This window comes from Plasmodium berghei (assembly GCF_900002375.2).
Source record: "Plasmodium berghei ANKA genome assembly, chromosome: 7".
NCBI lineage: Eukaryota > Apicomplexa > Aconoidasida > Haemosporida > Plasmodiidae > Plasmodium > Plasmodium berghei.
This window is the reverse complement of record NC_036165.2, coordinates 692,180-711,361: the sequence shown is the minus strand read 5'-3', so window position 1 is coordinate 711,361 and position 19,182 is coordinate 692,180. Positions and strand designations below refer to the sequence as shown.

The 19,182-nt window shown below is 19.1% G+C and overlaps 2 protein-coding genes across 2 annotated transcripts; one reads left to right on the top strand and one right to left on the bottom strand.

Annotated features, from left to right (window-relative positions):
- Window positions 1–491: 491 nt before the first annotated feature.
- On the top strand, window positions 492–2,652 carry PBANKA_0719600 (memo-like protein; the record flags this gene model as incomplete). The annotated part of the gene is made up of 12 exons (XM_034564111.1): window positions 492–543; window positions 661–742; window positions 839–907; window positions 1,081–1,193; window positions 1,307–1,427; window positions 1,553–1,623; window positions 1,719–1,797; window positions 1,912–1,972; window positions 2,098–2,146; window positions 2,250–2,320; window positions 2,398–2,451; window positions 2,584–2,652. The coding sequence occupies 12 exons, from the start codon at window positions 492–494 to the stop codon at window positions 2,650–2,652; spliced, it is 891 nt and encodes a 296-aa protein (XP_034420940.1).
- Window positions 2,653–3,051: 399 nt separating this feature from the next.
- On the bottom strand, window positions 3,052–17,546 carry PBANKA_0719500 (conserved Plasmodium protein, unknown function; the record flags this gene model as incomplete). The annotated part of the gene is given in 2 exon segments (XM_034564110.1): window positions 3,052–9,741; window positions 9,756–17,546. The coding sequence occupies 2 exon segments, from the start codon at window positions 17,544–17,546 to the stop codon at window positions 3,052–3,054; spliced, it is 14,481 nt and encodes a 4,826-aa protein (XP_034420939.1).
- Between the last annotated feature and the right edge of the window lie 1,636 nt (window positions 17,547–19,182).

Here is a 19,182-nt window from a genome sequence, read left to right as displayed (position 1 = left end):
TTTTTAAACAAATTAAATATTTCATAAAAGAAAAATTAACTATTATATTTATTAACATTTTTACTATTTGTATTATGGATACTATTTTTATTAAAATTTTACAAAGATTTAATTTTACACCTATAGAAAAATCGCTACTCCTTTAATATAAATAAAATATGTACATTATACTAAAAAGAAATTTTTTATTATTAAAATATTCATCGTTGTACTTTTGGAAATTCATTAAGGTGTGATAATAATAAATTATTCACTTAAATTTTTCAAAGGGAATATATTTTTTTAGAAAAAAAAATCGTATTAAATATATAAATTAAATAAAAATGATCAACTAAAACTCCTCTTTGGAAAAATAACCATATTATAATAATTATGCATTTTTGGGTTCATAAATTTTAATAGTAATATAATTTTTTTAAAATAATATAAAGGGATAAGAATAAAATAAAAGAACAATAATAAGGAAACCTATTTTTAAAAATAATTTAATCATGTCAACTTATAGAAGAGCATATCACTCTGGTTCCTGGTATTCCGACAACAGTAATACCCAATATATTTGTAGAATAAAAATCAAATAAATGACATTCGTAAAAAAACTGTATAAGCGCATGCCCCCCAAAATATTTACATTCTTAATTTATTCATTTGTAACTATAGGCAATGTATTGAAAAACTCCATAGAATCACTTTTTGAAAAAATAAATTTACCAAAACAACAAGTTAAAGCTGCTATTTGCCCGTAATTAAAAAATACATATTATATATAATTGACTTCTATTAGAATTATATATGCATTACGTATATGTTTACACATAAAAAATCCCTTATTTTAAAGCCATGCAGGATATGCTTATTGCCTTGAAACTAGTTCCCATGTTTATTCCTGTATAAATGTTGAAAATATGTTAGTAAAAAATAAAGACGAATAATAAATGTGTGAAATGGATTTATATATAACCTATTTAATGATTATACAAAAAATTATTGCTGTTCAGAACTTTTTACACTTTTAATGATTTTGTAATAAAAAAATTATTAATTGTTAATAATTTTTAATTTGGCTGTTTTTTATTTCAGAAAAAATATTTTTATTCTCGGTCCAAATCACCATATTTACAACAAAGGATGCTTACTTCCACAAGTTGATAAATATGAAACACCTTTCGGGTTTTTACAAATAAACAAAAATGGTAATTTATCACTTACCACTGTAAATGCATATATATTTACACGTTTTTTAAATATACATATATGAATAAAATAGCCAATTTTATTTCATTCGCCAATATTTATTCCACTTTAGTTATATCAGATATTATGAAAAATGGCACACAAAATTTATATGACTACATTGATGAAATTGATGATGAAGAAGAGCATTCGATAGAAATGCAATTGCCACTAATAAAATATATAATTAAAGAGTAATCCCAATTTGTTTACTGTTTTAATTTTATATTATTACCTAACATAACATAAAATAACACGCAAAAAGTAATAATTTAATTTAATCTACCAATGAATATTTTATTTTACAAACATTTTTCAGAAAAGACATTAAAATAGTACCAATCTACGTCGGATGTATAGGAAATGATATTAACAAAATTAACGAATTTTGTAAGAAATAAAAAAATATATTACACATATAAACATATATACTTACCATATTTTATTCTCTATTATATATAATATTTTTGTTTAATTTAATATAGGCAACCCTTTAAAAAAATATTTTCAAGACAAAACAAATGCATTTATATTTTCTTCTGATTTTTGTCATTTTGGACGAAGGTATTCATATTACTTATAAATATTGCATGATCTCAAAAAAAAAAATATATAATTTTTTTTTATAATATTTTCATAATGCTACACTTTTATTTATAATTAAACTAATTTTTTCAGATTTAGCTTTACAAACATATTAGAAAAATATAATGATAAATATATTCATAAAAAAATTGAGGTAAGTCAATTTAATTAAGGTTTGATAAAAAAAATGTGTATATGCAACAATTAGAGTCATTTACATATTATTACGATACATTATTTTACTATTTTTTATTCTTTCATTTTTTTGTCAAATTAAAGAATATGGATAAAGACGGAATTAATATTATCACGAAACATCATGTCCAAGGTTATTTAAATTAATACTCTTATAATTTTTCAAAAAATATTTATTTTTTTATATACTATAGTTTACAAAAAAAATTAAAAATGGCAATTTTATTTTTTTTCAGATTTTATCGACTATTTAAAAAAAACTCACAATACTATATGCGGATCTAATCCTATAAAAATTATGCTTCAGGTAATTTTTCACCATTTGTTATTTCATTTGTTATTTCATTTGTCATTTAATTTTCTATTTCATCTGTTATTTCACAGCTGATTCAATCTTTCCCCGGAAAATTATCAACACAATTAATGCATTATTCACAGGTATATATGCATATCTTATTCTTATATAATATTTCGGAATGTAAATTAAATCTTTCATTTTCCTACATACACATATTTACTTATTAATTATGTACGCTCCATTTCCGCACTCATTTTTTTATTCCATTTCAGTCCAACCCCGCTCAAAGTATAAATGAATCATCTGTATCTTATGCTGGAATAATTTCACAATTTAATTAATTTATTAAAAGTCTCTATTGTTAAATAAAACTACAAAATAAAGACTAATATATAATTAAATTTATCGCTATAATATATTTCTATAATTCTGTACAACAATATATTTTCAATTTAAACAAATTTCATGAAAATCATATTTTTTGAAATTTAATTCAAATTATTAAAAACAATCAAGTTGTAAAGCTAAATAAATATATATAGGGAAAACATTCCTACAAAAATTAACTTCAAAGCTAGTAAAAAATATAAAAACGATAAAAATAATAAAACAATAAAAATAATAAACTAAAAAAAATAGTTTAAGTCAAATTCGTACACATAATAACAAAAAATTAAGTTGAAAAAAAAAACAAAAAAGGACGAAACTAAATATTTTAAAATGTTTAATACACAATGGTCTTATTCTTTGATGTTTAAGTTGTGAGTAAACGATATGTGGGTAATGTTTTGTACGTTTGTTTTTCTGTCTGTTTTTCTGTCTGTTTTTCTGTTCTTTTTTTTCTTCATTTTACCACTTTTTTTTTTTTTTAAATAATTTCCAGAGCTGTTGCTATCTTTATATTTGATATTTGACGATTCTGAAATGCCATTTGAATTGTCAAATTGTATTTGTGTACTTTTGGTACAATTTTGACTAAATTTTGTATGTTTAAAATTGGAAATCAAATCAGAATTTTTATATGATTCATGAATTTTTGAAAATATATTTTCTCGCTCTTTTAAATTCATTATTTTTTTCATTAAACTTTTGTGTATTTTGGGGTGATTAGTTATTTGTGTTGTATTTTTCGAAAATATATTCATAGAAAAAATGTTAGAATAATTAAATAAAAACATATTTTTAAAATAATTATTACTATTGTCAATTTCTTGTGAATATTTATCCCTTTCAGACATAATTAAAAGAGGATTATTTTCAATATTTACTAATTCTTCAATATTTTTTTTATTTATAGAATAACTATCTTGGTTTATCTTATTATTATTAAGTTCATATTCACATTTATATTTTAAAGTAATAATTAAACTATATAAATTTTGTAAAGGGGATAACTGTAAATTATTTTTTAAAAACTTTTCAATAAAATTTAAGAAATTTAATGTTGTATAAGACGAATGTTCAGATATATTTATATTTTTAAGCAAATAAAAAAATATACTAATATAATTGTAAAAATATATTTTCTTTATTTTTTTTAAAATATGTTTTAAATTTTTTTTTTGTTTATTTTGAATCTTTATGGCTGATATATTCATCAAGAAATTTTTTGTTAAAAATAATTTTAATAAATAATTTACATTTATATATATCTTTGTTTTCCTTATATTAATATTATGTATATATAATAAAAATATTTTTTCTTCTTTATTTTGTCTACATATAACTATATCATTTGTATAAGAATAATTACCAATGTTTTTTATTTGTTCTAATTTTTCAAATCGCTTTTTTCCCATTAACTTGTTTAAATAATAGTAATAATACATGTGTAAAAAACATACTTTCCTTTCATCTTTTAAGTTATTTATAGGATTTAAATATTTTAATTTTTTACAAAAATAATCATAAAATAATGGCAATATATTAATAAAATAATTATAGTCCAATGTCAAAACAAGACTAGATATTTCTATAGATAAATTCTTTATTTCTTTTCTTTTTTTTTCACACTTTTTACTTTTTATATTTTCAATAAATTCTAATAAATTCTTTACTTTATAGCGTTTGCAACTGCTACTACTACTACTATTATTTCCACCAATGTTATTATCTTTTTCTTTTTTTTTTATTTTTCCATTTTTTTTATAAAAATAATATATATTGTATAGTAAAGCATGCTCTCTGTTTCTTGAAAAATTGTTAGAATTAAAAATATTATATTTTGCTTTTTTAATAATATCATTTCTTATATTATTTTCAATATCAATGAAATTTATTACACCTTTTTCCCTTTTTATATTATTTAAAATATTTGAAAAAGAATAGTTTCCTTTTTTAATTTTGTACAAATCTTGTTCCCCTATATTTTTCCCCATTTTAATCGCATTTATATATGAACAAGCGTATAATATATTTAAAGTATTATAAATATGTTTATATTCCATACAAGTTTGTTTACATAAGTTAATGTTTATATATAAAATACTTTCATTCTTATTATATTTAGTTAAAATTGTATAATTATATTCAACTTTTTTTTTATCATATAACATATCCTTTTTTATGCTAATATTATCAATCGTTATGGATATCTTTTTGTAAAAATCAGATTTATTAAAACATACTGCAATAATTTGACTTTTCAATAATTTAAAAATATTTTTATATGTTTTATTATTGCGTATATAATCACTAAACATAAAAGAGTAATAATGACAATATATCTTATTTTTTAACTTATTATATATATTATATATTTCATTGTTATTTCTCAAAATTAAATTATTTTCTAACATTTCACCAAGCAATTTCTTATTCTTTATTCGAATATTTTTCATCCTTATATTTTTAGAACATTCCACAGCAAGCTCTTTCCCTAAACATTCTTTCGCAATTTCGTCACTTCTGGTACTTTTCACAACATTTGGACTTTTTTCGAAACGTTTTAAACTTTCTAAACAATCTAAGTAACCATCCCGATTCAAATATTCAAATTCGTGAATGTCAAACTTCTCAAATGTTTCATTTTTTTCTTCTGTATTCCCGAATCCCCCTTTTATCGTTTTTGGATTATATCGACTACTAGTATTTCCCCAAAATTGGATGCAACGCTTTTTCTTTTCAACAACACTATTATTAAAATATTGAAATGTGTATAGATTTAAATGTATTTTATTTATATATATTTTTTGTCGCAAATTCTCTGAATTATTTGAAATATTTTCAAAATTAAAAAGCAAATTCATACTTCGTATAAAACATTTAACATTTAATAAATCATTACTGTTCAAACCATACATATTGTTTATATAAGTAACGTTTGAAATACTTTTAGGATATTTATCAAACTTATTGTTTTTCAAAAAATTAAAAAAATAATTTATCGATAATATTTTTTTTATGAAATGCCATTCATTTATTCCATTTAATATTATATTTATTTCGTTGTTATTATTTATTATTATATCACAATAAAAGTTTACTAAATATAATTCAAAATAAACTATTTCTTTTCTATTTTTTCTTTTTCCATTTTTTCGAACACTTTTTTTTTTCCCACTAAATCGAGAGGAACATGCTCGTCTTAAAAAGACAAAAGAATAAAATTGAAAAGTTGAAACTATGCTACAAAACAAAAATAATTTCATAACATAAAAATTCTGAAATATATTATCATCTTTTATTATGTGCATATAATTTTTAACTCCTCGATATTCATGTACTTTATTATCCGTTTTGAATAAAAAAACTAACTTTTTGCTAATTAATATAAATTTAGGGAAATAAAAATAAAAATATTTATTTTCTTTAAAATATATATATTTCTTATTTATATAAAAAAGATAATTAGATTTATCTGGGCTCACAAAAATTGGAATATTTAAATTGTTGAATATATATATCTTTCCTTCTTTTATTATTTTGTTATTTACAATTTCTTTGTAACTTTTTAATATAAGATTAAAATTTTTTTTTTTTAAATTACAAACCATTCCTAAATTTAATTTTTTAAATCCATCATATATTTTCTGATAATTCTCATATCCATCAATTTCAAGTACATGTTCCTCTTTTTTCTTCAAAGTATATGTTCGTCTATTTAAATAATCATTACATTTTTCCTTTTTTGTTTTATTTGATGTTTCATTAAAACATTTTCTTTCATTTTTTAATATAAAAAATTCTTCAGGAATATCAGATTCGCTACTAACATATTGAATCGTTATTCCACCCTGAAAATAACCCATCTCATAATTAAGAAGAAATGGTATTTTCTTTATAAATATATAATTTGTTTTTTTAATTTCTATGCAACTTATATTAAAAAGCATTTCTTTTATTCCATAATACTTATATTCGTCATTATTCTCAAATTTTCTATTTGCAAATCTAATTTCTTTATATTTATACATATAAAAATATTTATTCATATTTTTACTAATTTTAATATATTTACATCGTGTATATTTTTTCCCAATCAAATTGTTTGCTCCCTTTATATTCGAATTTGCGTTCTTTTTAAGATATTCAATAATCATTTCATAATTTGCAAATCTATTTACATTTGTTTTTTCCGAATAGTTATACTTCCCCTCTTCTTTTGTATTATTATCAACTTCTTCTTCTTCTTCTTCCCCTTTATTTTTAATTTTAAAACTAATATAATCCCATGCATTTTTATCATTCACATTTAATTCGTTCATACTCATTTTCCTTAAAATTATATAATTACCTCTATTCTTTTTATTTGAATTTATCGTTATGTCAAACAATTGAGATGCAGCTTTAAAATAATTTTTTATTTTATTATCTGAACTAACTGTTATAGGTACCTCCTTTTTATTTATTTCATCATAACTAGAAATAGAACACTCAGATTGCTCACTAAAATTTAATTCGTCATTTTGTATACTATCACAAGAAGCATACGAATTGTTTTCTTTTAATTCATTATACTTTTTTCCATAATTTATATTTTGATATTTTTTTTTAACCTCTTCATTATTTTTCAACTTTAATTCTAAATTATATTTTGTTAAATTTACTATAATAATATGAGGGTAAAATTGAATAAACACTATATTAAATGAATGAATAGTAACTATGTTTATATCTATTTTTATATATTCATCATTCAAATTAATTATTTTAGTATATGATTTATTTATTTCATAAATAGAAACATCTGTATTTAAAATTCGAGAACTATTATTATTTATAACAAATTTGTGATTAAAGCAATAATTGTTTATATATTTTTTTGTATTATCTTTTTCATCTATTAAATTATTCTGACTTTTCCCATCTATACTATAATTATAAAATTTATTTCTTTTTATTTTTATTAAATTGCTATTATCTATTATTATCTCATTTTCTATTAATGGATGCAAAACAAACATATGTTCTTTTAAAATATTAAATGTATCTTTAAGTTTATGTTTTTTTATTTCAGATAAATATTTCAATTCGTCAATTGTACATTCTTCTTCATTATGTGTTAAATGGTAATATAATGTATTTTTTGTAAAATTGTAAATGTTATATTTACTTAGAAATGCAATATTATAGCAATTGTTATATATATATATATATATAACAAAATATAAATTCTTAAATTGTATTATTTTGTAACTTATTATATGACATCCATTTTTTTTATTATCATGAACTTGTTTAGAATGATCTTTAGAAAATGTGTTGGATCCATTATCATTTTTATATTCTCTAAAATAATTTTCATTTTCAATTTTTATAAATTCAACCCATTTTCTATGTATGCTCATACAAAAATTTAAAATAATATTCTTTAAAAAATTAAATTCATAAACATTTATGTAACCAAAGCTTTTTATACTATATGTGTTTATACTTCCCTTTTCCCTTTTTAGCAAAACTTTTATATCGAGTGGACTTAAATTTATAATTCTTATACAACTTTCTATAGATATAATATGCATATTATTTTTAACAATATTCATTACATTAAATATTTTATAATAATTATTATATTCATCATTTTTTGGAAAGGTGTTTTCTACTATTTCTTCTTTTTTTTTTTTTTCATATTTTGAAATATATTTTCTATTTTTTTTCATTTTTTTTTCTTTCTTTAGAAATAAATAAAAAAAACAACAGCACACATAATGTTCTATATCATAAATATCCTTATACGCATATTTTTGGAGATTAAATATATTTTTATATTTAATTTTATTGCTTGTAAATATTTTTTTATCTTCTTTTAAAGCTAGCTGAATATATTTACATTTTTTTATAAAATTAAAAGGTACACTAAATAGCATCTCATTTTTTCGTATTAAACAAGTATTTATACATTCTTCTTTGATGAATTTTAATTTTATCCAATCATTGTTTTCAATATTCATTTTTGTGTTATCTTTTCTATTTACATCGTTTTCATTCATTTTTTTTTTTTTTTCATAAAATTTACTATATAGCACATGTATAAAGAAGTAAGGATATATGTTAATACATCTTTTATTTTCCTGTACAACCACATCAATGTAAAGATAATTTTTTTCGTTCAAAATTGGACGAAATTTATTTTTATTTCCATCATTATTAGCCCATTCGTTGTTGTTATAAAAACTGACATCATTATTTTCAATAAAATTTCCATCATCTTTATTACTTGTTATATTATTAGAATTATTTAACGATTGTATAGCCCGTTTTATATATATTTTTTTGGATAAATTTATTTTGCCATCAATCATATATATATTCAATAAATATAAATTATTTCCAACTATTAGATTTTCTTCATTCTTATTTATATAACCAACATTATCTTCATATTCATATTTTAAATTATAAAAAGTGAAATTTCGAATAATTACATATTCTCTCAAAAATATATTTCCATAAAAAATAAATTTCCTTAAATCTTTTACAATGGCAACTCTACTATTATCACGACTGCTACCTGCCTGATTAAACACACTGTATTCATTATAATCGAAATAATCATGTAAAAAATTATATTTAAATAAAACAAAAAAGTTTATAATATTTTTATTTAAATTAATATTTATTTCATCTTTAATATGAATCAAAAATTTATTTTTTTTATTATTCAAAATATATTGGCATGATAAATCAAATGAATCAATAAACGATGTTTTAATTGAATTAGTATAAATAAAATTAACTAAATCATTTGCAATGACAGTTAATGTGTCTACTTTATTAAAATTAAAAAATATAAACAAATATTTCATCTTGTTATTTATATATGTATTCTCTATTTTAATTATGTTGTTAAAACTGTTTATTGAAAATAGCTCATGCACATAAGATTTTGTCATAAAATATATTTTTAACATATCTACTGAAATATTTATTTTGTTTTTCATTCTTTTTATAATTTGGCTTGAATTTCGCTTTTTTTCTGCATTGTTCAAATTTTTTTTTTTTTTTTTTTTTTTTGGTTATTTATACATTTTTTTTTGGAAAATTTCGATGATATAATTACACCATTATAATTATATTTACACGAATACACAACTTTACCACCTTTCAACTTTTTTTGAATAAATAATAATTCTTCTATTAACAAATTCAAAATCAACAAATCATTATTATTAATATATATAGATTTACTTCCAATAATTACATTAACATTTTTTTTGCTTATAGCTTTTTTTTTCTGATTGTTCAGGCAATAATTCACATTTGAACTTTTTTTCTCATTTCCACACAAACCTTTATCTAATATTTCATCAACGATTTTTAATTCTCTTTTCATTCCTTTGTTCTTATACCGTTTTTTCTGATTCTTTTCATTCAAATTATTTTCCAATTTTATAACTTCATTATTATAACTTAAATAAGAACTCTCAATTATTCTTTTGTTTTCTTTCCTTTCTTTTTCTTCGTAATAATATGATTCTCTTTTCGAACCATCAATATTTGTTTCATTTTTCTTTGTTGAATAAATATCCAAAGCATCACCACTTATATGATGTTGGCTAGCACCCATACCTTCATGTTTTATATTATTATATATGTCATAGCTACTTGCAAAGTCTGTATTAATTTCCTTAACATGTTCATTTGATTTATTCTTTATATTTTTTTTCGTTTTTTTACATGACCGTTTACTCCAATTTAAATAGTAACTAATATTTTGAAAAAATAATAAAATATTCATTATATCTATTGTATTATATGTACAATATTCTCTCATAATTATAAATTTTATTTTATTTGTTTTAGTAGTTATTTTCGAAATATTTTTATTTTCTATTTGACTTATTAAATTTTCATTTCTTTTCAGTCTAAACCTGTGATTTCTAGACATATTAAAATAGTATTTCGAACTATTATTATATTCATATACGGATTTAAATAAACTTTGAACTCTTATTATGTTAAATAAAAAAGGTTCAGCGTTAATACATATATACAACAAGCCACTTGTTACATTTAAATGGGAAAAAGAAACATTCATATTTACTTTATTTACAAAAGTAATATTATTTTTTTTACTATTATTTATTACTTTTTTTTTTATTTTTGTTTTCTTATTTTTATTTTTCATATCTATATTTATATCTGTTTTAAGAACAAAAACATATAAGAATGCTCTTTGTTTTCTATTTATTTCATTCATATTTATTTCATTTTCTTTGTTTTCCAATATGCTTTTTTCGTCTATTTCATCTGATTTATTGTTTCTGTTTTTCTTTTCAATTTCATTTTTATGTTTTTTCACGTCCTTTTGTTTAAGAATACCATCCAAATGTTGGAATTTTATTTCATTGCCATTTTTGTTTTTTCCTTTTTCCTTTTTTTTTTTTTTTTTTTGTTTTTCCAATTTTATCTCAAAAGTACCGCTATCACTATTATCATCATTATTTCCACGTTTCTGAACCTTAAAAATATCATTTTCCTTATTTTTTTTTCTAGATTCATCTCTAAATTCGATTTCATTTTTTATGAGATCATCCTCTTTAATGTTTCTGATTGAATATGTATATGCCGACAAAAGATTAATTTTAAAATTTAAAAGGCAAACTTTAAAATCAAAAGAAATGTCACATTTTTTTTGTTTGGAAATATAATCGTTATCATTGTTTTGAGAATTTGTAATAGTAGATAAATATAATTTATAAATAAAAGGGCAGTTTAATGCATCTACCATTTTATTTAATTCTATAATGGCGTATAGTGGATAATATATGCAAATATTTTTAAATGTGTGCTTAGTTTCTATATGAATAAATGTATTTTTATTTTTTAAATAATATTTTACAAAAACAACCATTTTATTTTTATTATCTATATCTAACTCACTGGGAATACGTATCTTCTTATTCAATTTGATAATTTTATGAAGTAATATATTTGTATTAATAAAATATGGAAATTCAGTCTTAATTATTTTATTTTTTTTTAAAATTGAATATTTTTTTTTCCCTATTTTTAACTGCTTGTTCCACCAAATAGATAAATTTTGTATTTTATTGTTTTTCCCATTATATTCTTTTTGTCTTTTCTTTTTTAGATTATTTATTATTTTTTTTTGTCTTAAAAATAACAAGTTTGAATCTATCTTTTGCTTCTTAAAAAAATAAAACATACCCTTTAAGTAACTTAAATTGTTTTTATTTACTAAATTATTGAAAATCTCAAAAATATAAATATTATTATTCGAATTAAAATAAACATTATTAGTAAACAAAACTGATTCTGTTAATTTGTGTATGTATTTAAAATAATATTGATATTCATTTGAATTTTTTTTTTTTTTTAAATGATCTATATATAATATATTATTTATTTCTTTCAAATAAAAACCTATAAACATTTTCATATTATATTCATAAAATAAAAAAAATATATTTTTCACCTTTATTTTTAAACTTTCTAAACATTGTAAAAATGAAACAGAATCTATTTTATTAACTTGATATTTTCTATAATATTTTTCAATTTTATTACAATTTTCTTGTGTATATTTTTCTATTTCTATATTTTTATTTGCTTCTCTATTGCATTTCATCCACATGTTTGTAATTTTTTTCAAACTTTCAAATAAATTAACAATATTCACATATATGCTAACTACAGATAAAATAGTCACTTCATTTAAAAACAAATAAAATGCAAAATCGTTTTCACTACAATAATTTTCTCTATTTTTAATATATGATTTTAATTCGAGTTTTACAATTATTGGAAATTTATTGTCCAATGTTTGTTCAGCTTCTAAATTAATCAAAATATTATTATTTTTTTTTAAAAAAATTATATCCGATATTTTTCGTTTTATTTGTCTATTAATTTTAAAAAACAATCCTATAGAACTATTTTTCCAACGGATATATTTTAAATAATTATTTTTATACAATACATATGATTCTCCAATATTTTTTTTTTTTTTTTTTTTCTTTTCAAAATCATGATAAATGGCATTTCTTGGCATATATCCATTGATTTTACTAAAAAAAGATAAAAAATTAGAGCAAAATAAAATATATATTTTTTTTAATTTTTTTATAAATATATTGATTCCATATATGTTTGCACACAAGTTGTATTTAAAATAAGATATATATTTATTTAAATTTTTTATATTATTTCTTTTTAATATTAATTCTGTTTTTTTTATTTTTAAACTAAGTATTTCTTTCTTAGTTTTTTTTCTGTCATTATTTACAATAGGGGAAATCAATGTGTAATTATATTTTATTACATTTATACAACATATTACTTTTTTAAATATACACATTTTATAAAAAATTTCAATCCATGTACTATTAATTGTATCTTCATTATAAAAATCCTTATCTATTATCAATTCATCATTTTCTACTTTATTATATTTACTACTATTTTTAAATTGACTTGTTTCTTTTTCTTTCATATCAAACTCAATCATATATTCATTCCGAGATTCAAAATGATTTATAGGAAAATATTTTGCAAAAAATGGACTTTTAAATGTTGTTGCAAATAACTGTAAATATATATTTAATTCCTCAATAAAATTTAAATAATTAAATATTCTTATTTTATGTAAATTTATAAATAGTATAGAATTATACAAATTTAACATTTTTATATTTATTTCATCGACTTTTATTAAAATTTTTTTTTTTTTTTTCCCAGATTTGTTTATTCTATCTTTGCATTTTGCCACTACACATTCGGTTTGCCCATTTTTAATAGTTTCCTCATTTTGAGTAGTTCGCACATTTCTTCTATTTATATCACATCTCATATAATGCATAAAACAATTACACCTCGTAAGTGTTATCCACTTTAAACAGATCCAAATCCGAGGTTTAAATATATAATAATAAGTTTGTATTTTATTTAAATATTTCGAAATAAAAGGATAGCTATTTTGATAAAATGAAAAATTATCATTGTTAAATGAATAAGCATTTAGTCCAGTATCTCTTAATTTTATATGTACAATTTCATTTTTCAATTTAGTAAAAAAATAATTTAATTGTAAAATTAAATGAGTGTTATAAAATTTTGATAAATTATCGGAATTATAATATGTTTTATTTTCATTTACTTTATCATAAAAAATGAAAAAAATATTTGTTTTTTTAATTGAAAAAAAAATGAAAATTTTAAATATATTTTTTGCAATTAATAAATCATTACATATATTTATACGTTTCAACATTTTTGTATAATTTGATTGTATTTTTATTATTGAATTTATATTTGATTTCATTTTTTTTTCTTTCTTTTTGCTATATTTTTCATTTGTTTTATCAAATACTCTTGTCCTACTATTTCTATATATATAATAAAATAAATTAATAAAAAAATCGTATATAAATATATTTATATAATTCAAATTAATTATACATTTACATTTATTTATCAAAATATTTTCCTTATCAACATATTCCAACATACATTTATTTAGAATAAACATTGATTTTTTATTTTTTTCTGAATCTTCATTTTTTTTTATTTTTATTATTTCTTTATCAGAAATAGATCCCTTCAAAATATATACACACAAACCATTCATAACAAATGTTTCTAAATTTATTGGAATAAAATAAAAATTATATAAAACTCGAAAATTTGTAATTTTAAACTTGCTTGAAATTGAATATTTTCCTAAACTCCAATTTTTATCATTATCTTTTTTAACATTACAAAAAAAATTCACATTTTTCAATTCACATTTTATATAAAATACTTCCACGGGTTTTATTGGAATATTATTGTTAACATTTACATTATTTATGCTTATTAAACTATTAATATTGTTCGCTCTATTTTTATCATTAAAAAAAGATAATATATTCATATATTTTTTTTTTTTTAATACATGTTTATTTTTTTTATTTTTATTACTTGCTTTTTTTCCTAATTCAACAAAATCATTATTAAAAAAAAAATAAATATGTATGTATTGAAAAGAAAAATATATATTTATATTTTCAAGCGTATTAAGAACTGATGTTATACTAAAAGATGAACTAACATCATATTTTTCATCGTCTTTATTATTTTTTTCAAAATTAAAAACATCAACAAATATGTCTATACAACTAAAAAGAATGTTTAACTCGTTAGAAATTGTTATAAAATTATCATATTCATTTAATATATTTTCAACTTTGGGATTTATTTCTGTAAAACTTTTATGAACAACATTTATTAATTCATTATTAAATGTTTTATAACCATTATATATATGTTCTGTATTTTTTTTTCTTTTTTTTTCAAAATCATAAAATAGATCATTACTACTTGTTTCTTTTTCTGGAATAAAAAATATGTCTTTAAAAATTTCAATTGCATTTTTGTTAAGTTCTATTATCAAAGATAATATTTCTATTTTCATTTTTTTTTTTAAATAATTATGAATTGTAAAAAATAAATTAAATGGGTAAAAAAGTACATGTGTGATTTTATCATTTTGTATATATGAATATATATTTGTTATTTTACAAAATATTATTTTTTTTCTTTTAAAAAAATTAAAACCCGAATAATGTCGCTTATAAGGACGCAATTTCCCATTTCCATTATATAATGCTAAATTATGTATACAAAAAAAAAAACTAGCCATATTTCTATTTTTTAATTCTATTTCAATAAAATTTAATCTAACATTTAGACATATATCATTGCTTCTTCGATATGTCAATTTATCTTTTTTGTTATCCATTAATTTTCCTTTTAAATTTTTTGATGTACTAATGATATAATATAATATAAAAAAAAACTTATCTGGAATATTACTTATTAATGAATATATATTATCCAAATTTTTTATTTTGAAATATATATTTTCAATATAAACATATATATTATTTATGTAATAATTTGGATTTTGACAATTCTTTATTCCTTTTTCCTTTTTATATATACGAAAATATAAACTATACTTTTTAGTTTTATCATGTATATACCTTTGTCCATTATCTTTCCATGTTAATTCATGATTATTATTTATACTATTCCTTTTGGTTTTGTCATAATTCCCATCTGAAATAATATTTATAAATCGATTTATTTTGCTTTCTAAATTACAATATTTTAATAATTCTTTTTCATGATTACAATTATATTGAATACGTTTTATAATCATATTTCTTTTATTTAAATAAATAAATTCTTTTTTTTTTGTATATATGGTTAGTGATAGTTTAGAATATTCTTCTTTTATAACAAATGATTCAATAAAAAAAATAAAATCTTTTAAAATATAAGAATTAAATACTATTGGCTTAGAACTATTTAACAATGTTTGTCTGATTTTTCTACTTTTCCATTCTTTCTTCACAAAAAATATTAAAAAATTAACATCCTTTAAAACGATTTGCAAATAATAATAATAATTGTAATAAAACATTATTTTAAACATTTCAATATTCATATTGAATTCTATGTTTGCAATTGTTTTCGCAAAATAGCCATTCTTAGATTGTTTTTTTTTTTTTTTTTTTTTATCTTTTCTTAGACAAACATTTTTATTACACAACAAATAAAAATATTTATAAATAAATAAAAATAAATCATAAAACTTATCGTGTATAAAATTTATTTTAAGAGACGATACTATCAAATCAATCACATAGTTTTGAATGTTTTGAATATTTTTCGAAATAATGCAAATCAAATCGATATCTTCAACTAAGCATTTTCTTTTATGCATAAAATTTATATTGTAGTTATAAAAAAAAATATATTTATTTTTATCTAAATTAATATCTGTGCCACTAATTAAATGAGTTCTTATATCATAATAAATAGTAAAACCTGTAAGGAGCATTTTTAAATATTCTTTATTTTCATTAAATTTTATTTTATTTAATTTTCCATAATTATAAAATCCAGATAAATTCTTATTTACCCGTTGTTCATCTATTTCCTCTCTTAATTTTTTTTTTTTATTTTTTATATAATTATAATTATCTATATTTAAATTTTCTACATGTATAGACAAAAACATATTTTGTTCACATTTACTAATTTTTTCTTCAAATATTATATTCATATTTTTTACATTTATAGATAATGTGTTTTCTAAAATTATTTTTCTAAATATTTTTTTTAATATATTTATATATGATATATTCTTCAATAATAAACTTATTAAATAGTAAATCCACTTTCCAATTTCAACAATCATTTCTTTTAAAAAGTTCAGAAAGACAATTGTAAAAAATATCACCATTCCGATCCAATCCTTTTCACTACCACCTTCCTCATTTTGTTTGTTTTGTCCGTTTTGTTCATCATTTTCCCCGATTTTATTTCCATGTTGGACATTCCCTTTTTCGAAAGAAAGCTCAATAACATTAAGCAATATATAAACGTTTTCGATATTTAGTAAAAGATTATCATAAAAATAACCAGTGTGGTTTGTATCCCAATCAATTTCTATTTTATCACAAAAGAATATATTAAATTGCAACTCTTTTTTTTTATAATTTAGCAAATTTAAATAAATTAAATAATCAGTAAAATTATTTGTTGGGTTTGAACAGGGGCCATTTGAATTTACTTCACTTAATTTTAAGTCAATATTTTTAACATAATTATCTATTATATAATCATTAAATATATTATTTATACTAAATTTGTTTAATTCTAATTCCTCTATAATAATATGTTTAAAACTTTGAAAAATAATATTTTTAAATCTTTTCACATATTTTGTCGCATTATAATTTATCGCTATATTCTTTAATATTTTCAATATGATATTCTTCATTTCGAATAAATATTATTTGTTTATTTTAAACCAGCATGTTATTTATTTTAATAAATATATACAAACACAAATATATATTTATATGCATTCTGATTTATGCGAAGAAATACAATATCTGTGATAATTATATTCACATTTTATTTCACAAAATTTAGGAGTTATTTTTTTTCTTCTACTTTTTTCCAGTATCTATATTTTATTCATAGTTAAACCTATATACATACAGACTAATACAATACTCCTTAATAATTTAATTGTTGAATTATATTTCTGGAATATGCTTTTCTTTATAATTTTCGAATTGATATCCTTTATGTTTTTTTTTTTTTTGTTATTTTGGTCTATTTTACAATGTTTTATTGAATTTTATTTTTAATCCTGTTATATAGCCAATGTCTTATCATTTTTTAAAAAAACATCATACATTGAGTTGTATAATTGTGTATCCATGATTATGTATGCAAATTATATATACATGATTATATATAAAATTGTAAAAGGCAGTATTAATACAAATCAAAGCAAACAAAATAGTGATATATTCCACTATGGAAATGTTAATTTTTTTTTAATATATATTAAATTACTGCAAAAAATACATAAACAAATAAATGAACGATAATAACTTAAAGGAACGAACAAAAAAACAAACGCGTGTTAATCTCTTTTTAATTGCTATTTATTATTTATTTATTTATTTATTTATTTATTTATTTATTTATTTATTTATTTATTTATTTATTTTATTATTATTATTTTTTTTTTTCATATACATCACACAAAATCACCTTGAAAAATCGTATATACATAAATATGCATAAACATATACAAAATATACCATAATAATATTTAATTATTTTTATTTTATTTATGATAAAAAGTATAAAAAAAAAAATATTATATAATATATATACATACATGTCCTGTTTTGAAATTTATTGTTAATATATATCGTATACATATACATTCCACGAAAGAAAAAATATATTTATCTATTTATTCTATATTAATTTGTATATGTTGTTATATTATAAAATCAAAAATTAAAAATGTTTACCTTTATAACAAAGCGCCACTAACCATCATGTTAAATTATGATTTATATTCAGAACGCTATATATGTATGTATGCGTAGTATATATATATATATATATATATATATACATGAACATTGCTCCAAGTATTCAAACTCGTATACTATTTTTGATGCAATATTATGCATAAATTTATTTAAATATGTTTGCAAATATATTTTTTCACACCTTTAAATTATATGCATATTTAATTCACATACTATAATATCCCTTGTATGCCTATTTATCATTTCCTTTGATTTTATATTTTTGTACTCTTATTTATTCAGATAATTAGTTATATGACATAATAATTTTTTTTTTCTTTTCTAACAATTTCTACAAAATGTTTTGATGGATATTTTTATATTTCATTATTTTTTGCTTTTTTTTTTTACAATTAAAAATACTTAATAGTCAGTTTATCTAATTCCATTGTGTTAGTGACATATTAACAATTTGAAAAGCAAATATGATTATTATTTTTTTAAATTGATATATAGTATATCCTTAGTTGGAATATATGTAGCGTTTATTTGTATTATTAAAAGAGTAACTCAGTG